Source organism: Ammospiza nelsoni, chromosome Z (genome assembly GCF_027579445.1).
Source record: "Ammospiza nelsoni isolate bAmmNel1 chromosome Z, bAmmNel1.pri, whole genome shotgun sequence".
Lineage (NCBI taxonomy): Eukaryota > Metazoa > Chordata > Aves > Passeriformes > Passerellidae > Ammospiza > Ammospiza nelsoni.
In genome coordinates this window covers 35,498,951-35,520,670 of record NC_080669.1, presented here as the reverse complement: position 1 = coordinate 35,520,670, position 21,720 = coordinate 35,498,951, and the positions used below count along the sequence as shown (strand labels likewise).

At 41.1% G+C, this 21,720-nt stretch overlaps 1 protein-coding gene across 2 annotated transcripts; it reads left to right on the top strand.

Moving 5' to 3' along the window:
* The first annotated feature begins 11,366 nt into the window (after positions 1–11,366).
* On the top strand, positions 11,367–21,266 carry GCNT1 (glucosaminyl (N-acetyl) transferase 1). 2 transcript variants are annotated; one of them, XM_059493127.1, is made up of 3 exons: positions 11,367–11,487; positions 18,418–18,550; positions 18,942–21,266. In XM_059493127.1, the coding sequence occupies exon 3, from the start codon at positions 19,076–19,078 to the stop codon at positions 20,354–20,356; it is 1,281 nt and encodes a 426-aa protein (XP_059349110.1). In that variant the 5' UTR covers positions 11,367–11,487; positions 18,418–18,550; positions 18,942–19,075; the 3' UTR covers positions 20,357–21,266. The 2 variants fall into 2 exon arrangements, with proteins under 2 accessions (XP_059349110.1, XP_059349109.1); XM_059493126.1 differs by lacking the exon at positions 11,367–11,487 and adding an exon at positions 11,606–11,836.
* Positions 21,267–21,720: the final 454 nt, after the last annotated feature.

The following is a 21,720-nucleotide window of genomic DNA, read 5'->3' as shown; positions in this document are numbered from 1 at the left end:
GATAACACCACATAGCTTGGTATTGTCAGCAGACTTGCTGACTTAATACCAAATGACCCAGAAGTTTGATATATTTTGAAGAATCTTTGAGAAGCTGTGAAATAACACACAGCATCAGCAAATGCAGTTGCACTTTTTCTAGTCTTCTAGTCCACCACACTTCCCTGTTTCTGACACCTCACTCTCCACATCACTCCTGAATCAACAACTCAAAATCCTCCAGAATGCTGAATTTAGAAACAAAGAAGCAAGCAAATTTTGTAAAGCATGGGGCTGTGACCATTTCCCTGGGAAGCCTGTTCCAGTGCTCAGCCACTCTCTGTGTGAAGAATCTTTTCTTGCTATCCAACCTAAATCTTCCTGGACACAGCTTCAGGCCATTCCTTTGGGTCCACAGAGAAGAGCTCATGCCTGCCCTCTTCCTCTCAGGAAGAAGTTGTAGCCTGCAAAGAAATCTATCCTCAAGTCTCCTCCAGGCTGAATAGACCAAGTGACCTCATCTGCTCCTTATACAGCTTCCCCTCAAGGCCCTTCAACCATCTTTGTGACCCTTCTTTGGACACTCTCTAACAGTTTCACGTCTTTCTTATATTGTAATACCAAAAACTGCCCCCAGCACTGGAGGTGAGGCTGCCCCAGCTCAGAGCAGAGCAGGACAATCCCCTCCCTTGCCCAGCTGTGATGCTGTGCCTGATGCACCCCAGGACAGGGTTGGCCCTCCTGGCTGCCAGGGCACTGCTGACCCACGTTCAACTTGCCAGGACCCCCAGGTCCCTTTCCATTACAGCATCTCATTCTCAGTCTGTCCATACATCCAGGGTTGCCCTGTCCCAGATGCAGAATCCAACACTTTCTCTTGTTGAACTTTATATGGTTAGTGATTGCTCAGACCCCTGATTTGTTGAGCTCTTTCTGCAGGGTCTCCTTGCCCCTGGGGGAGTCAACACCTCCTGCTAGTTTTGTACCATCTGGGAACTTGGCCAATGTTCCTTCCAGTCTTACATCCAAGTAATTTATGAAGATGCTGAAGAGCACAGGGCCAAGGACGGCACCCTGTGCAACCCCACCAGTGACAGGTTCCCAGTCTGATGTCACTCAATTCACTTGAACCCTCTGTGGGCCTCACCAACCTGTGAGCCAGGTGCTCACCCATCCCATGATGGGTTTATTCAGCTGTGGGCTGCACATTTTGTCCAGAAGGATCCTCTAGGAGAAAGCACTGAAAGCTTTACTGAAATCCAAAAAGATTGCATCAACGGACATAAGGGTACTTAAAGATCAAGCTAATTCTGATTTCAGATAAATAATCAGTAGATTAGTTTAAATAATCAGTAGATTTTTTAAAAATCAATTGAACAATAATGGTGTAAGGAAAAATAAATTACAGGAGTACCTCCCTTTATACTTTACTTTTTCACTTTTCATTTTTTTCATCATAACGAAACCACATCAGTTTTGCTCCTGTGGGCTATTTGTCCATGTACATGTTTCCCAGGAATATGGATTTTTCAGTTTCAAACTGGTAAAAAACTAAGTGATTTCTATTCATAAATTCCAAAGCTGAGGTAATTATTTCCTGTGCATTATTTGGTATTATATATAGTGATTTTTATTCAATCAACTTTTGATCCTGAACCAATTTCTGAAGAATCATGACTGATACAGAAAAGATCCTATAACATGTACTTGCTTTATTACCAAATCCTTAATATGTTCAGCATGAACCATCTGGTACTTAATTTTATGACTCTTCACAATTAGAATGTGCAATGCAATATTTTGCTGTGGGAGAATGAGGATTTCTTAAAATCTTTTTTTCTTTGAACATAGCTCTTGCCATGTGTATATACAAAAGGAGTAATAGGATCAATGATACATGCTTGTGTCTTTATTTTTGTGAGAGCACCAGACCAGTTTCCCAGAACTGTCTATCAGTACACTACTTCATACAGAAACCAGCAGCAGTATACCAAAGAAACAAAACTGTCAACTTTGGACCTCGTTCTGAGATTTAAATTAATATTTCTATATTTTTTGTTCAGACCAGCAATTTTCTTGATCATATCTTGAAATATTATTCAGGAAGTGGCTGCAAGAAGCAAAAGTTGCAAAAGATTTGGACACTAATGTCAATGACTGCAGCAATGCAATCTCTATATCTATGCAGAACATTTAATCAGTAAACCTAAAAGCACTTCCCTGAAGAAATAACTTCCTTCTCTATTTAATTCAGGAACTACAGATACAAGAAAATCCATACATAAAGTCCTCTTTTGTCTTGGTTTGCATTAGAAACACATTTTTGCTATTTTTTCAAAAGTCTCATTCCTTTGCTACTGAGAACTAAGTACTGTGTTGATAACAAGAAATTAAACCCTTTATTTTGACAAGGTTCTGACCTGTAACTCATCCTCAAGAGATAAATACCTACTGCTTTTTTGTTGTGGTTGTTATTTTCTTTTTATACATATTTACTTATACCACAAAACACCACTACTTATGTTTATCAGAGCACTACATGATAATATAAGGCTTAGAAATAAAAGGATCAATGGAAAAACCCAGAGATATCCATCAGGAATTTTATCCCTCAGGAAGGTTTACTGAAGCTGCCGGAATAAAAAACCCCAAAATGCGAGAAGTCTGCTTTTTTTCCCACTGGGTTGCAAGGCGCTGTGTTTTGGATTTGTGCTGGAAGCAGTGCTGGCAGCTCAGGGGTGTTTCCATGAGCAGCACCTACACAGTGTCTGTCGAGGTCTTTTGTGCTCCTCACCCCTCAGCGATTTGGCTGGGCAGGCACAAAGTGTTGAAGGGGCACATCTGAGACAGCTAACTCCGACTGACCCAAGGGACACCACCGTTCACATGGCATCGTGCTAAACATATAAACCAAAGAGAAGAGGAATAAAGGGGGCAATGTTTGGAGTGATGGCATTTGAATATCTCAAATGGGGCCCTGCTTTGCCGGGAATGGCTGAACACCTGCCTGCCCTTGGGAAGAGGGGAGCAAATTCTTGGCTTTTCTTTGCTTATCTGCACAGTTTTTGCATTACCTATTAACTGTCTTTATCTCAACCCTTGTGTTTTCCCACTTGTACCCTTCTGATCCTCTCCCCTATCATGCTCTAAGGAAGTAAGCAAGCAGTTAGATGGGGTTTGGTTCCCAGCTGGGGTTAAACTACAACATAAAGAAACTTGTTTTGTCCTGGATATTGAAATTACATTACTAATTGATATATAAATGAAAGTACATGTTCCTCAGACTGTACTAAGGAAAGGTACTAAGTATTCTTGACTTAGAAAGTATGAAACTGTTAGAAGGCATCACATAAGACACAGATTTAAACTTAAGAAAACAAAAAAAAGAAAAGGAGTGGTGAAATGCAGAACATAAATTGACTAGTCTGTAATTAGGACTCCACATGTACCCTGAAGGGCAAAACAACAACCAAACCACTAACTCCTGGGAACATAAAGAAACAAGACAGATTTGGAAACTGCAGTCTAGAAATTCAACAGGACAAGTTTGGAAAGAGCCCTGTGAAAGATTGTATAAAGGTACAATAAAATACACATCCCAGAAATATCCGCCTTTTTGATAAAATTTCTCCATTTCCAAGAATTTACACCATCTTCAAAAGTCTATGGACAACAATGAAATTCCTAATAAAAATGAATTACACTCTTATGCTGCAGTACACTCTAGGAACTACTCAACAAGCAACTGCATCTAGCTGTATAAATAAACTCATTGTAATTTATGGTAATGTGCAGTTTTTATGACTGTGTGATGAGCTTACAGTAAAGTCCCAAAAAGGAAAGAACTCAATCACATACCAGGGGACAATTCTTATTATAGATTCAAGTTACTAAATATACAAGTGAAAGGCAGTCTTGTGTTGCGGGAATTATGCAGCTGCCACCTAGTCCCTGTTAGGAATTTTGCGGATGCCACCTCAACAGGGCTCAGCCCTAGGTTCCTGCCTGAAGGAGACAGGCCACCAATCTGCTGAGTAAATAGCTTGTTTCTTTATCTGACATACAGAGCAGCTTGAGCTGTGTGGTCCAAGGAGGGACCCTCATTCCACACCACACACCCCAGCTATACTTTGGTTGCTGGGCTGACATTTGTCTGAAAAATTATCATGTTCCCTTAGAAATGTTTCCTTGGTTCCTAGACGCATTCTGATTGCACCTGTCACTTTCATCTAGTTTGGTGGTTGCATTAGCTTTATCAAAAGGTTTACTCTCAGAGACGTCTTGCAGCCTAAGGCCTCAAGTACCTTAGCTTCAAGTGCTATGCAAGGCTATTAATCCTAACAATTCTCAACACTTGGAAATACACAGTTTATTATTTCCTTAGGGAATGGAGCACCTAGTCCAGGGATGGAAAATATCAGACTATGAATTTTATCCACAATTGACATGATACAAAAGAGCTCCCATGGGAATACTGGAAAATTCACGTGTTCAGATTTCATCCTTCCGTGCAGTTTCTCAGGAATCACATATACAGTACTTTTATGAACATGTTATATGCAAACTGACTGCCAGAGGGACAGAGAAGGCCATTCTGTTTCCTGCACAACAAGTTTTAGTAAAAAAAATCCTTAAAATTGAAATCTTGATTTCAGCTGATGCCAGTAGAGCAACCATGCTATAAAAAAGGAACCCATAACAATAGAATACAGTGAAAGTCTAACTGAAAACGAATCCAGAAATAACAAAAATACTGTGTTTTTTACAGAATTTACCAATAACATTTCAAGGAACTTTAGGTTCACGGTCCTAAGCTAACATTTATGTTTGGATATGCTGGAAAAAATTGTTGATACAGATTTTTTTTCTCCTGTCTACAAGTAGCAATATGAGACAATATAGCATAAAATCATATTAACTATAGGTCTTATACCAACAGTGAAGCAGCTGTGCCCCTGCAGCCCATGGAAGCCCATGGTGGAGCAAACACTCGCCTACTGCCCATGGAGAACCCCACACCAGAGCACATGGATGCCTGAAGGAGGCTGTGACCCCATGGAAAGAAGCCCACACTGGAGCAAGTTTGTTGGCAGGACTTGGGACCCCACAGGTGGCCCACATGGAGCAGTCTGTTCCTGAAGGACTGCGCTCCGTGGAAGGGACCTATGCTGGGGCAGTTCGTAAAGAAGTGCAGATCGTGGAAGAACTCACAATGGAGAAGTTTATGGAGGACTGTCTCCCATGGCAGGGATCCTACAATGGAGCAGGGACAGACTGTGAGGAATCCTCCCCCTGAGGAGGAAGGAATGGCAGAAACAACACATGAACTGACCGCAGCCTCCATTCCTTGTCCCCTGTCTCACTTGCAGAGGGAAGATAGAGAAAACTCGGAGTGAATTGGATCATGGGAAGAAGCTAAGGGGAAAGGTGTTTTTTAAATTTGTTTTATTTCTCATTAACATGACATTACTCTGATTTAATCAGTAATAAACTTATTTCCTCAAGTTGGGTGTGCTTTGCCTGTGACAGTAATTACTGAGCAATGCCTCCCTGCCCTTCTTCGACCCACAAGCTTTTTGTTATATATTTTCTCCCCCCTGTCCAGCTAAGGAAAGGGAGCAATGGAGCAGCTTTGGTGGGCACCTGGCATCCAGTCAAGATCAACGCACCATACAGCTGTAACAACAGCTTTGATGCCTTGAAAGGCTGAACCTGGAACAGAGACTAGACAGAGTTAAAGGAATAAAGTAGGTATTTGTTACAAGGCCTCAATGGATACACCCTGGGCAGTACAACAGCCTGGCCAGGGCTACACCCAAGATGGACCCACAATGGTCAGGGAAATGGACAACCGGTCACAAGGTTTCACACCTTTTTTTTTGGTCCATTTGCATATTATAGTTAATTGTCTAATTGCAGCTGCAGGTTATGAAGTTCCATCCTCCTTGTTCCTATCTTCAGTGCTCTATTGTTTATACCTTTTGGGCCTGAAACTTTTAATGGTTGTCCTTGGTCTCAAGATGGAAAGAGATTGTTTTGTCTACCTACCTTGTGAAGAGAACTTACTAACACTTAATATAAAGCTCAGAGCTACACACCTAGGCAGCACAGAATCTGAACAATTTGAAAGCTAAAACCCAAGGCATCAGCTTCAATAAAGCGAAGAAGGAAAAATGAAACAAACTTCTCTGGGAAAGCTGACTTGTGAAACCATCAACAGACACTCAAAGGAAGGGCTTGAGCAGACACGGTCTGCAGTCCTTTCAGAAGTCTGCACTTGGACCACCTGTAAGCAATTGTGAGCCCAAGCTCTGAAATCTGTGAAATGTTTCAAAAATGTAAAGAACAAGTTAAACCAATTCAAACATTAGTTCAGAATTCCTGACATATACATACACATAGATCTGCATATATGTATGTACTTATTTATGGTTATATACATAATATCAGTAGTGATTTATTATTTCTTTGGGAGAGGGGACTTTCTAAGACAAATTATAATTTTGATAAATAAGATTTGAAATAGTTCAGAGGGTTGAAGTTTTTCTCATTTGTTAGTGCCTTAGGAGGACCTTGACTGATTCTCCTTCTGCTTAAAATATTGTCTTTGCCAGGCTACACCAGGATGAGCTTTCACCACTCTTGCCAAAGCAGTCTGCAGGAGGAGTTATTCATTCCCCCAACAGTCATGGTAGCAGCTGGTTTGCTTCTCACCTTTTCAGTGAAATCAGCAAGTCATACTTCTTAGCTGGATCAGAATAACAAAAAATAATCTAAATGGTTCAATTTGGTTTATTTGGCAAAGTTGGTGGGATGAGGCGGGAGGCCTCTGCAAGAACAGTTCAGGGGATGCCCTGTATGTGACACAGGTTGTTCCTTACAGTTCCAAGATGGACCCACTGCTATCCAATGCTGAACCTGTCAGTGACACTGCTGGCACCTCTGTGATAACATATTTCAGAAAGTGCAGCAACCACTCTACAGCAGCTGTGAAAGAGAAGAGTGAGAAAAATACGGGGAGAACTGCCCTATGGACACCAATGCCAGCAATGAAGGAGTGGGAGGGAGGTGCTTCAGATGCTGGAGCAGAGGTTCCTCTGCAGGCCCTGGAGAAGAACATAGTGAAGCAGGCTGTCCCCCTGCACCCCCACGGATGACCACAGTTGAAGAGATAAGCACAGGCAGCCCATGGAAGATCTCATAAGGAGCAGCTGGGTGTGTGTTTTGGAGAAAGCTGTAGACAGTAGAAAGCTCTTTCAGGAGGAGGGAGGCTCCTGGAAGGAGCAGCTACCTGGCTATCTACTGCGGAATCCATGCTGCAGCAGTCTATCCCTGAAGGACAGTAGTCCATTGAAAGGACCCACACTAGAGCAGTTTGTGAAGGACATGAAAGGAAAACCAGCACCAGGATGAAGGACTGGCAGAGAGGAGCAGTTCTGGGACAATGACATTGACAATCATCATTCTTCATACCCCTGCAGCACACAGGAGGGAAGAAGTAGGAAGAGTAAGAATTGAAGTGGTGAAACTGAAACTCAGAAGAAGCCAGAGTGACTAAGGGGAAGGTGGTTTTAGTTTTGTCCTTTTTTTTCCCTCTCACCATTGCACTCTAATTGACAGTAAATTAATCTTTCCCATGTTGAGTCTTCTTTGACCGTGACGGTAACAGGTGAGTAATCTCTCTGGCTTTATTCCAATCATGAGCTTTTCCATCTTATTTTCTAATCCTATTCTGTGAATAAAGAAAAAGTAAGAGAGCTGGTAGGCATCTGGCAGCAAGCCAAGGTCAAACTCACCACAGTGGTAAGACAAGAGGCCCCTATTTTACCCAGTGTATGTTTTACAGTAATTCTGGCAACTCAGGGTTGCAATCCACTCCATATTATTTTTGATTCTGTAATTAGTAGTAACTAACTAGTGTCTTGGAAGAAATTTGTCCTAGCATGTGCTTGATCATGCAGTACTGACATAGTCTATTCATATTAAACTTATTTTGAACTTACCTGAAAAATTTGCCTCTCAAACAGTATCAGAATTCTGTGTAAGCAGACAACAAATAAAGTTAAATAGTATTTTCAATATGCATTACACATAGTCTGAGGAAGAAAACATGACCTTCCCCAATGAACTTTAAGCATGAGCCCCTCTTGTCCCTACAAATTAATACTGACCCACATCAGTAGACATTTTGTTCCAAAGAGAAGCACACTACAATGTGCTTTAGACATGGTTTCTTTATTTTCAAACCAAGATAAATGGATTGACATGTCTTCCTTCTGTCAGACAATATTTTGTGTTTAAATGGTTTTGGCAGCTGCAATCATCTTCTTTGGACCTTTTACTTCAGCACACAGTGTTCACATTTTTGGCACACTCCGCCCCCACCCCCAATTTACGCGGAGGCTCAGCCTTCAAGAGTTCGTCTTCAAATTGAAGATTATTTTTTTCCCCTACTCAGGTACGGAGCAAGCAGAATTGGGAATGTAGGACAAGAACATTATGTCTCACAAACTTTACAACAAAGGTAAATGTTGCTAGGGATGTGTACGGAGAAGATAATAAAAATTCCTGGATTGAAGCAACTCTTTCCTTAGAGAAGGCTAATGCAGTAAGATCACACTCTCTTTATGAAGAAACATTCATGCCCTAGCAGGATTCAAAACTGAGGTTAGGGTCTTCTGTCTGTCTGTGGATAGATATTAGGACCTTGCCTCTTTCTAATGTTAGGTCTGAATTATCAGAAGAAATAGATATTTGGGTTACACTTACATGACAGAAAAATTAAGACAAGTAATTTTTTACAAAGGTTAGTAGGGAAGGTCTAATTACAAAATGCTAGACCGCTGCCTGACCTTCCCGAAAAAGGAAGATTTACTTCCTTAAAACTAGTAACTTACAAGAATTAGCAGGAAGCATGAGGTTTAAAAAATTCCCTATCACTTAAACTTTTTATGCAGCATAAAAAATCTAAGGTATTTAGAAACATTTTGTATACTTTGTTTTCCAAGAAAAAGCCTAAAATCCTGGAGACAACTGTCAAATTACAAACGAGATACTAATATCAAATTAGAAAGCGCATCTGTGAGACAGCTGTGCTCCTTATTCAAAATTCATTTAAGCTGTATTCTCCTGCACCGTAACTATGTAAGTTTAGCCATGCACAGAAAACTATTTTTGGAATTTTCTCAAGGTTGTCTGCATGTCCTTGTTTTCACTGGGTTGTTCGTCTTACCTCATCAATCAAATATTCATGCACAAACTGATTTCATTCAAACCAATCAAAATTCACAGCAAAATCGTTTATGTATTTTAAATTTCCCATATATGTAACTTGCTTTTTTTTCACTTTTGTCTTTATTTTGCCTCCAAGTTCCACTTTTTCTATTGTTTTATCTGTCAGTAATTCCAAATTGTGAACAACATACTTTTTTCTTTTGTTTTACAGCTGCCATACAGTCACATCTGTCACTGGCCCGTCACATGGAAGAAAGTGCAGCTTGTGGACCCTGTCATCTTCATATTCCAGACTCAAGGTTAGAAGAGTAAAAACCAGGCACAAACCCATTTCATCTATTTTTTTTTTCAGGAACAGCTAACAAAAACTATCCATAACAGAAACGTAAGTGAAACAGTCCTTGAAATGTCACAAAGCTGCACTAAAAGCATGATGGGTCTCTGCCAGCATGGTCAGCCAAGGATCACAACCTCTGTAATTATGTCAATGAACTCCATATTTTACTTGTGCCAAAACCAGAGAATAACAGACTTCTTAACTTCAGTCCTCTACCTGAAATAATTACACGCAGTAATTACTTTAATGCCCTTCTTTTTTTTCTCTCCATAGGAAGTACTTGTTAGACAGTACTTTGTTAGTGCACCAATATATAGCAACTCTAGTTGGTGGTTCTGCATCAGACAGCTTTGCATCTGTAGCTTTTTAAGTAATTAGGGCAGCGCGGATGGAAAACAGTGAGAGCAAACATCTGCCCCTAAAGCTTACCAAATTCATTCTCTTAAGAATACTGGTGTTCAGCTCTACTGCTTGTACTGCAATTGCAAAACTGTGATCTTTTGCAGGCAGTTTAGCAAGAAAACAGATACTTACATTTATTTATGTTATGATTTATTTTTCTCATTTACATGGAAGCCAAACAAAACACAGTCTCTGTCTATAACCATAAGTTATGAGTAATTGTAAAACATTACTCTTCATGGGGAAAACTAATAGGAAATCTTGCCCCCTCCCCTAGATTTCTGTCTCCTGCTAGAAACTTCTCTTATCATCCTCCGCTGGATGATAACATAAAAGATAAAAGACCATTTGGCATGGTCCTCCATGAACAATCAGAAGTGGACAAGAAGTTCAGGCCTGTAAATAATAGACACGCTAGAAAACCAGCTTTCCCCCCACCCCCATCTGGCAGGAAAAGGGGAAAAAGGGAGAACTGCCAAGCTGGCATACAGCTACAAACTAATTCTTTACCCAGCATGCATATATATATGTGTATACATTAAACATTATCTTGACATGATGATAATTTGAGATCTTGTAGTCCGTTCCTAAAATAAGCTGTCTGATCCATGTGGATGGATCTGATGTGTGGACACAATTCCCTCTTCTGCTGGCAGTGTGTACTAGTAAGAGCCCAGAAAGCTAATCTCATTTTCTGGTTAGCTTTCAGTCTCTTGATCAGTGTAGATGCGAGACCTCTCAATACAATCTCACGATTGCAATGAGAAATGGCCAGGAGACAATTCCATTAAGGGTGTCTCCAGCTGCCAAATGAAGCTGCACGCCAGATAATGCTGATGTACAAGGATTTTTGGGGAGTTCTGTAAGCACTGTTCAAACTGCTGCAGGCTGCACTACTTGGGGTTTTTCAATGAGGCACACGCTCTCTTTGAACTTTCTATTTCCTTGAAATTTAATTTTCTGTTTTCTTTCAAAGTACTTCGCTAAAATAATAAGGGGCTTTCCCCTAAGCTCCACCTTCATCTTTCACAGCTCTCCAAACCCTGTGGACTACGTTTATCGTCAGACAGATATTTGAAGTGACAAAGCGAACAAGAAAGCTGAGATTTCTTCACAATCTGCCTAGACACGTCTTACTCTTCACCGCAGCAAGTTTGGTGCACCTCTTCCCAGCCATGTCTGCTCCCCTTCCTCCCCACCTTCTCTTCCGTCGCTCCATGTTCCCTCACAGAGCTCTTCCAAGCCCACATGCAGCACCAGGCGACTCTCGGGCCGCGCAGTGCCGCCGCAGGAGCCCCGGTCCCGCGGGCCCCTCTCTCAGCCAGGCTGCTACAGCCACCCCGAGCCCGCCCAGCGCCCCCGGGCACCACACGGTGCTGGCTGCGCGGTCGTTTGGGGCTGGGAACACGAGACAGCCCTTCGATCCCATGAGCCGCAGAGGAGTTGGTCCTACGAGCGTTCCAACGTTACCGGTACCGCAGCGTTGAGGAAAGCAACAAGAAGGACAAACAAGCGCTGCCAAAAGCTCCGTGTGGGTGAGCTCGGGGCCGGGCGGGGAGGCAGGGGCGGGAGGCTGGGCGCGGCCGCAGCGCCGGGGAGGGCCGGGCCGGCCGGACCCGCGCGGGGGTGCCGGGAGGGGCGCGGGGCCGGGCGGGGACCGCAGCCCAGGGCAGCAGCCGGAGGCAGGCCGGGGCCGCGCCCGCCGGGGAGGTGGCCGGGCTCCGTGCCTGCCCCTGGGCTGCTCCGCACCTGGCGCTGGGGGCGTACCGGGAGCGGTCCCGGAGCGGGCGCAGCGAGGGCTGGTCTGGAGCATCGCTCTTCCCGGGCGCGGTACCCTGCGGAGCCTCGCAGTATTACTCCGGGAGCCGCCGTATCGTCGGGGAGGTGCTGCACTGGAGGGCAGGGAGACGCATCTGTTGTGTCTCTGTCCTTCCCCCCCCCCCCCCCCCCCCTTTCTTTCCTTCTTTTGTCCCCCACCTCTTTTTTCTTTCCTTACCCCTTTCCCTCTCTCTCCCTCCATCCCCTCCTCTCTCTCCCCCACTCCCCTCCCCCGCCCCCATTTCCCTCTCCCCTCTCATTTTGGCTCCACTTATGTCCTTTTTCTTCTTTCTTTCCCCCGGTCTTCGTATTTCGCTTTCCCCCTTCTTCCCTTGCTTTTTCCCTGTCACACCTTCTTTTTTCTTAGTTTGTTTTGTTTCCTCGCTTTCTGCCTGTGTGCCTTCGGACCTTCCTCCGCTCGCCTTTTCCCTCGGCGGTGCATGCAGGGAGCCCCGGGCAGGCTGGTGGCTTGGTGGGGAGTAACGAGCGATAGATAACAGGGTTTAGGATTCTGATGCTCCTGAGGTGTTGCAGTCGTAGGTTGTGGTGCTTTCTCTCTCTCTCTCTCTGTCTGACTCAATGTGACTGGGAAAACGCTGAAAAAAGTTCTTTTCGGTCAGAATAAAAAAAAATTCAAAAAGCTGTTTAGGAGCTTGTAAATAGTTTTTTGTGGCCCAGGTTGGGTGAGAGGACCGAGAAAGAAGGCTGACAGGAGACTCAGTTGTGCTCTGGCACTTTGCCTTCTTTCAGCGTTGCTGAGAAAAGTGGACTTCTTTGTGGGAAAAAGGAGGAGTGGCAGCAGGAGGGAATTACCATTTTGGAGTCTGCTATTTTAAATTTAATTTTTAATGGAATATGAGGTATTTGACCACAGAGCTGGCAAGAATGAGAGTCAGAAATGGTAGTAAGAGAAGAGGGGACAGAAAATCTAGCTTTTCTGTCTTTCAACTTGAAAATCTTTGTGAAAAATAGTGCAGTGTTTGTAGGTCAAGTTGGAGATCACTTAGATTGCTTTTGAAAGTAGGTGTATACAAAAGAAAATATTTTCTGTCTTCAATGATTAGCTATTCTGCCTATAGTGTATAAAAGTTACCAGCACATGCCTTTCCTACAGAATTTCAGTTATGTGGAGTAATACTCACTTCCTTAGGCCAGAAGAGCCAAAAATTGCTAAAAAACCCGATTAATACCTTTGCTAAGTCTGCCTTCTTTTCTAACATAAACCAAATACAAGGCAAACATACAAGCTAAAGATTTACGGTCTATTTGCTGAAAATACTATGTTCACTGAGCAAAATCCTGCTCTCCAGTTTTGTTTCCATATTAGAAAACCCACTGGTAGCCTTATTAAAAGAGTTAATTTTGGTTTCTTAATAATCCCTCTCAGTTTTGCTTTGGATTTCAACTTAATTAAGTTCTCCCTTTACACTGGTTCATAAACTCCTGAAAGTGGAAAATACCTATCAACCTAGAAATCTTAGAAAAGATGGAAAATGTAGTGCCACAGAAATGTATCCTACCCAGTAGTACAAGTGAAGTAACTTTCAGTGTTAGGTTTACTTGATAGCTCCAGAGACACCACTTTTTGTAAATGCAGCATTATTATACATAGGATAATTGTGGTACTGTTAGAGGAACTGAATAAAACAAACAGAAACCTCATGTTGGAAAACTGTGATGGAGTATCTCAGGAAGTTCACTGATGATTCTTTAGCTCTCTGATGAACTATAACTGTAGGCATTGGCTTTGAAATGCTGGCTTCTCCATAGGGCTAAAGAAAAATCTCAGAATATTTTCTATGTAGTGCTTGAAGAGGGATCCAAGTACTCAAAAATTTGACAGCTTTTTGCTTCTGCCTCCCTTCAGGTTTTATAGATAACCTTTCCTGTCAGTGTGTCTTGTTATGAAATACAGCATTGTCACAAGGCAGCAATGAGCAAAAGTTTTTACGTGGACATGAGGAGAGTAGCAGCTGCTCTCTTCCAGGTGATTATAGGTCCTAGTCTAGAATACTGTGAAAAAACTAGGTGCCTGTTTTACCTTGAAGTAGCCAAAGTGTACGAATTACCTTGAGGAACACCTGGCAGTTCTTCTGGCATGTTAAATTGGCCAACGTTAGTTTAAAGATTTCATTATTTTTTGTTTTGTGATTCATACTTTCAGTGTTAGTTTACCTTAAGGTAAAACCTATCTTTCTGTCCATACTAAGAGTCACAGGCTTCTTGAGGTAGGAACTAGTCACTGAATGACTTTGCCATAACATCTTTACTCTCCTGAGCTGAAATTCCTTACTGTTGGCTCTGTCTGTGGGGCCTCTAAGGACGGACAACATTGGAAATAGTCATAAGGCTTTGAACTGTTCTGCAGAAGGTTTACGTGATACAGTAGTATAAGAGAGTACTAGAAAGGCTAGTAAAACCAACTGCTTTTTCAATTTACAATCTACACAGAGTGTATGTTCATGTGAGTGTTACGCATTTTTTGAAACAGAAATATTTTAGAGCGTAAGATTCTTAACTATTGAATATGGTATCTTTAGATAACCTGGAGGTTTGAATTTATTTTCATCTTTTTTTTAGCTCTGAAAAAACAGTTGTCTACTTTTAGCTACTCTCAGTATTTAATTTCCATGTAGTGGTGGATGTAGCAGTCCTAGTCACGTGTGGAGTTTTGTTTAAAGCTGTCTCCCAAGTTGACAAAGGACTATAAACGCGTTAGGGTTTTTTTTCTGTAAAAAGGGAGTGTATTTTCCCTTTTTTATTGGTTTCCTGAGCAACTCTGAGGGAAAAGCATCTACTCCTGCAGAGTGTTGTAGGACTTGCAGACAACTGTGCTCATATGAAACCCTGCTGCATATGATTTCAGGATTAGGAGTCCCATAAAGGCTTATGGTAAGCCAACTGTGTGGCTTATGACCAGTTCTCATTTTCACTAAGACCCAAGACTCAACACTACCTAACAGAACAAATATGAGTTCTTTGATTCATTTACAGACATACCTACTTTCAAGATTGTGCTGCCTGGTGTTAGGAAGAGCTGAGTAAATGACTTCTGTGTTTGGCAGATCTTTGCAGATGACACTGGAGTCCACTGCAGTCTCTCTTTGTGTTTATGCATGTTTGTGTTTATACAAGCTGCTTACTGCTTTGAAAATCACTTCCTCATCAGAATGAATGTTCTGCCTAACTGCATCTGAATGGAAACGTGGTAATTGTAGTAACTACAATTGATGTGCGTGCTTTGAAGCATTCTGGACATGCCTTGTAAAGTGTTAGGACTTCCCGGCAAATCCATCTCCGTGGCCCCGCTGGCTGGAGAGCTCCCCAGAGGCCGTCTGGTTGGGTGTGTTGGTTGGGCGTGTTGCTGCACTCCTCCTGGCGCGGTGCGAAGGTCCCAGGGGTGGGAGTGGGGCAGCTCCTTCCACCAGCAGCACGCGGCGGTGCCGGAGCAGAGGTGCAGCCGCACGGGTGGGCTGTGCCAGAGGCTGTGGCGTCCTGCCTGCTGCAGCAGCCGTGACCTGTGCGGGCCCTGCGCCCTCACAAGCGTCCTCATCTGTAGGACCAGCAGCTCCAGTCCAGCCTGTCGGCACAAAACCTCCACGCCAGCTCCGGTCTCCCTCCAAGCTGTGGTACACTGTTGTAAAAAGTGTTTTGCTTGGTGCGGGTTTTTCCTTTGTTTTGGAGATTTTGGGCGATTTTTGTTTTGAAGACCTAGGTTCCTTATGGAATTTTGTGTTTGCTAGAAATCAAGCTGAAATTACCTTGGTTTTGTTTAGTCATACCATACAGTTTGTAGACAGAATAAAGAATAATTTTGGCAGGAAAGAGGGAAGTGGGCAGCTAACTCAGCCTTTGTACCAACTTCCTCAACTACCAGCAACGGCTGTAAGTTTCCCCTTTTAATGATGACTGCTTCAGAAATACAGATTTTGACTTGAGGAGAAAGCAGAAAATAAAAAGGAAGTGGGTCACGTATGTAAATTCTGCAGCTGAACCACATTTGAGAGCAAAATGAAGGCTGCCAAATAAAGCATTTCCTCCATAGTCTTGCAAACCATCCTCCACCTCTCCCACAATGGAAAGTGCTGCCTCTGACAAGGTAATTCTCTAGTGTGTGCACTAAGGCTGTGCAGAGGTAAAGCTTTAGTCATGTTAAAAGATCAACTGAATGCAGTCTTAAACTGTTGAGTGTTCTAGGCTCAGTAAGTGTATTAGATGTATTATAGATGAAAGACAACAAATCTTACCCTGTAAAGATCAGCTTTTGTGAATGGGATATGATCAGATTTTAGGAATTTGAAAGTGAGCATAAACAAATAGTAACATACTGTTAAAATGGTCTGAGGAAGAAGCATGCCAGTGAGAGAAATTTACAGGGAAAAAAATTCCACATAAAGATAAGAGCCATGTTAATGTGTAAATGTTTGCAGGTCTCTCATTTTGGTATAATGAAAATGCTGGCTCTGATTATTCTGAGCTCTGAACAATAGAGGAATTGCACCCAGCTGGGTATACAAGGTCTTTCTGAATGGGATTCTTTATCCTAGACTCAACTAAGTATTCTAAAATGGGAGCAGGAAAGACTTCTTAGCAAGCTTTATTCTTTGAAAATTTTAGAAGGTGAAGACTGCCATGGTCAGTTTCAATCAAGATCATCTCTCTCCCTTGGAACAGGGACGGGTTGGTAATCTTCTTGAGTATGTGTTATTTCTCAATGCTAGTGCTCCTATAGAAACTAAGAATAGGATAAAATAATAGTGCCAACAGCCTAAAGAAAGGATTCCAATGTCTATCAGCTAAAGTATCACAAATATTTGAAGTACACTTTAAGTTCTAGAAAAGTCTTAATTTTTAAGTTTGTAGGCAGAATACAGTAATTGAAGGTTAAGCAGTATGACATGCTTCATCCTATGAAACTATATACCCAATGGACACTATCACATATTTAGTCTCCTTCCTCTGTTAATTTAATATGCAATGAATATTATTTTTGGAGGATTAGATTTACTAGTGAAAACAAGCAGGACATCAAGTACAAAAGTGTGTGATAAGTTACAAAGCATGTTAAAACATGTTCTAAATTATGTTGTTGGGTTCAGTGTCACATTGCAAATTAAAAGAGAATTCTGGAATTTTCCTTTAAAATTTTTTTAATTCAAAGTGCAAGACCTCATTGTTAAAATTTCCCTCTCTGTGCTTTCCACTGTAATTGCGTGCTAGCTCACTGGGCTACTTTCCTTAAGTTTTAAATTGTCTTCCAATTTGACTTCACTGTACATGAAAAATACTCTTTGAACAAATGTCCGCCTTCCTTAAAATAAATTAGAAATGTAGGATAAAATACTTAGAGTTGTAATTCTGAAAACTAAGTACACTTCAGAGTAAATAAAACTATGTGATATGATGTTGTTAGTGACAAATTTGTGTCTAGTTTGTGGTCTCTGTTGGCTTGCAATACAAAATATTTGACTGTAGTACTCGTGATTCTCATAGCTGTGCTAGACACTTGTGCAGTGTTCCACACCTTCCTCCCACCTGCTGCTTTGCCCAGTCAGTTTGCAGTGTCATGGGCAAAGTGGTGGACCAATGTGTAGTGTATTACTCTACAGCATTACTGATTAAAAACTCTGTTATGCCATGCCTCAGTTTCTTAAATGCACCTGAGATCTGCAAGTAGCAGCTTACGAGCCACAGTTTAGCAATTAAAACTTAAAATGATACTGGGATAGCTTAAAGAAAATAGGGGGAAAAGGAAATTTTTAACACTGAACAACCTATGGCAAAGCAGTGGAGCTGTGGACACAATACACACTTATTTTTCTTAAACAGAGTTTCTTCCCAGTTTTTATGAGTAGCTGTTATTCTTAGGGCTATTAAAAAAGTTATTCTGAGGCACTATCTTTTTTCTTGAAAGTAGTAAAAGTGTAAGAAGCCTTGTATCTCTCAAGTACTTTATATTTTATAAACTTACAGATTTACGTTTTGGAAGACATTCTCTGTAAACTGTGAGGGCTTTTGCAGTTAGGAGCTGGTTTGAAATTTAAACCTGCACTAAATTATTAGGCAGTGAATTTGTGATTAGAAGTGGCATCTGAGTAGCAGTGTAAGTTATTTAAGGCTATCCTGTTCTTGATAATTTTACCTGCATGAGATAGTACTTTCAAAAAAAGAAAAAAAAAAGACTGAGTTCTGTGATACAGTTCTAGAGTGCAGCTTTCTCAACAGCTACAGCTGTAGCTGCTGCACAACTGCAATGATTCTATTCACAGAGTACTGAAACAGAAAAAAAGGTACTTCAAGAGCAACAGAACTAACAAACAAAAATTATCTAGTGCTTGTGCAGTAAAGTAGAAAATAAAGTTGGCTAGAAATCTTGTTGCAATCCAGCATTGTAGCATGCCTCCACATAAAAGTAATTGCTGAATATTAAAAACAATTATGTTTAAATGATGCTAATGCAATACTGCTGTGCACTTAGATTAGTGCACTTGCAGTGACTTGATAAAAATCATCTTGAGATCCAGGTGGTAAGTATTGCCTTTTACCTTATAAACTTATTTCAGCAATTCAGTAACAGTTTTTCTCTCAACTCTGAAAACTCAGGTGCCCTGCTGTAGTAACTTTTTTTCCCTCGCCCTTCTCATCAGCTCTTCCCTGGTGGTGTTTCTAAGCTCGTATGAAGGATGTTGAAGAGACTGTCTCACATTAAGATCTTGAAAGGCTGCAGGGACTTCTTTGCCAGTGAGAACTAAAGCATGACTGCCATCCAGGAAGTGAGTGGTAAGTCTTAATGATAAGGAAATGTACGTCAACCCTGAAGTGGGCATTAAACATTCTTGTCAAGCTCTAAAGCGTGAATTAACAAGAAATACTTGCTTCTCAGTAGTGTATCTGACTTCAATTTTGTTTTAAATGAAGGTGAATCAGCTCTATTTTCTTACTGAACTTCAGTTTTTACTGTTAGTACTGTGGAAGTTTTATGAAAACTGTATGCTTTTCCCAGTGTTTTTCTATTAAAAATTTATTCATTAATTTTTAATTTTCAACAGGATATTTTTGGCTGAACAATTTAGCTTTCTACTGTCCCTAAATAAAAGTGTAATTATTAATCACTAATTTTTTAAAGAAACCTTTTAGTCTAACAATTACTATCATATTCCATTTTGTTTAGGATTTTTCCTTCCATTTCCCTGAAAAACTTGCCAAATTCCTGAGAAACAAAATTTTTTTCTGAAGCTGTTGAAGCTCCTATGAAGAGAAAAGAAGACATTTTCTTTAGCCCTGCAAAGCTACCTGGTATTTGAAATGCTGAAGAGGAAATTACGGTTTTGCTACAACTCACGCTTCAGGCTTTTCTTGGGTCTAACTCTCATTTTAGTAATAATTTCAGTTTTGAAAGTTAACCAGAAGGAAGACTTCCTAAACCGGAGACATCTGGAGCTAACAAAAGAAGATCCTATTAGCGATGTTAACTGCACCAAGATTATTGAGGGGGATATAGAAGAAATACAAAAGGTACAGCTTGAGGCATTATCAGTGTCATTTAAGAAGCGCCCTAGACTAACAACAGATGATTATATTAACATGACTGCAGACTGTGCCTCCTTCACCAAAACTAGGAAATACATTATGGAACCTCTCAGTAACGAAGAAGCAGAATTTCCAATTGCTTACTCAATAGTGGTTTATCACAAAATTGAGATGCTTGATAGACTTCTAAGATCAATCTATGCTCCACAGAATTTTTACTGCATTCATGTAGACAAAAAGTCTCCAGAATCCTTTTTTGCTGCTGTGAAGGGAATAGTCTCATGTTTTGATAATGTCTTTATTTCCAGCCAGTTAGAGAGTGTGGTATATGCTTCGTGGAGCAGAGTGCAGGCAGACATTAACTGCATGAAAGATCTCCATAGAAGAAGTTCAAACTGGAAATACCTAATAAACCTATGTGGTATGGACTTTCCTATAAAGACCAACAAGGAAATAGTAGAGAAATTAAAAGCCCTTAAGGGTGAAAACAGCTTGGAAACAGAAAAAATGCCTGTTTACAAAGAAGTAAGGTGGAAGAAACACCATGAGATTATTGATGGTAAAATAAAGAACACAGGCATAGACAAACAACTACCACCTCTCAGTACTCCAGTTTTTTCTGGCAGTGCCTATTTTGTAGTTAGCAGGAGCTTTGTAGAATATGTACTAGAAAACAGCAAAATACTGAAGTTCATTGAGTGGGCGAAAGATACTTACAGCCCAGATGAGTACCTGTGGGCAACAATTCAGAGAATCCCTGAAGTCCCAGGCGCATTTTCTTCCAGTGACAAGTACGACGTTTCCGACATGAATGCCTTGGCCCGGTTTGTCAAGTGGCAGTACTTTGAAGGTGATGTGTCCAAAGGTGCGCCCTACCCACCGTGCAGTGGAGTTCACATTCGCTCTGTGTGTGTTTTTGGAGTAGGGGACTTGAACTGGATGCTGCGGAACCACCACTTGTTTGCTAATAAGTTTGACACTGATGTCGACCCTTTTGCAGTGAAATGCTTGGAAGAGTATTTGCGACACAAAGCTCTGTATCTGCAGAAGAACTGAGATGTGTGCTCCAGTTGGGAAACATAAGTACAGATACTCTACTGCTACGTACTTTAACGTGTTACAGCAGTCGTGGTGATGCTGATAAATGGGTATAATGACTCTCACCATGTTGGTCTGGTGCTGCTCATGCCCTGCCTCGTCCATGGACGAGAGGGAGAAAACCTGTCTTGAGTATGCCTTGTGGCACACTGAAGTTTGGAGCTTTAGGTATAAAGTCAGCACGAAAGCCAACTATTGGGAATATTTATTATCTAGAAGGTATAATTAATGGACTTCCTTTGGTTAAACTGTTTTAAGGCATAGAAAATGCATGTTGTTCATGGTTATTCTCAATTATTTTTTTCCATGAATTTAATGAATGCTAACTGGAAGAGAAAGATGAAGAGATGGGGTACAAAGCAGCTGGACTGCACTTCATACTGAATACTAAAAGATCTCAGGAATATAATGTTAGAAGTTATCTAAAAGCTATGCAAAAGGGGATATGCAAAGCCAGCTGTTATCATTTTACTTAGATCTGTTTGCTGCAGTTCTGTTACATGTAATTCTTAATCCTCCTGAAAATTTTGTCTTCGGCATGGAGTATTGAAGAATTCAAATCTTTTGTATTCTTAAAGCACCCTGATATTGTGATATGAAGTTTATACACTAGTTTGTAATTACATCTTCTCAGGGAAACTTCAGTTTTGTGCCTGATGAGATTTAGACTTGTAATTTTCCATTTCTTACTGTATGGGGAGTTTTGCTTTTGTATCCAAAATGGATGAAATTTCTCAAAACTTAAAGAACTGCAGTAGTGTCTAAGTATTACTGGTGTAACTGCTGGTTTCTGCTTTCTGTCAAGCTCAATTGCATTCCAGATTATTTTAACACTAAGTACGGAAAAAAATAAAATTATTTTTTTAAATGACATTGTCTCTTCCTTCAATTGAAGTCCCCTCTGAAAATACCACAAATAATTCCTAATGATGAAGGCCAAAGGTATTTTTGCTATAGTTTTCCATACATGGCTGAAGATAAGCCCTACCTTACCTCCATATGGTCATTTGTTCATATGTCTGTGCTTCTTTAGGTTTAGCTTGCTTATCTGAATTTTAATTCCAATTAGGCCATTGCTTAGTTTAGCTGCTGCAGTGTGGCACAGAAGCTTGGGGATGAAAGGACACTGTGAGGGATAATGTTTTCCTTCTGGATCAATTCAGGTTTGCCATGCATAGTTACTGCCAGCTCTCTCATTCCTGAGATGGCAGTAGAATTCATTACAAGGATTAGCAAATGGCAAAACAGACTAAATTTTTTGTGAACTGTTGCTGCAATTGCAGCATGTGTTTCTTACAAAGGCAGTTTGTTCTGAAGTTTCT

Excerpts from the sequence above, each read along its gene's own strand:
- GCNT1 (XM_059493127.1), top strand. The coding sequence starts at position 19,076 with ATGCTGAAGAGGAAATTACGGTTTTGCTACAACTCACGCTTCAGGCTT.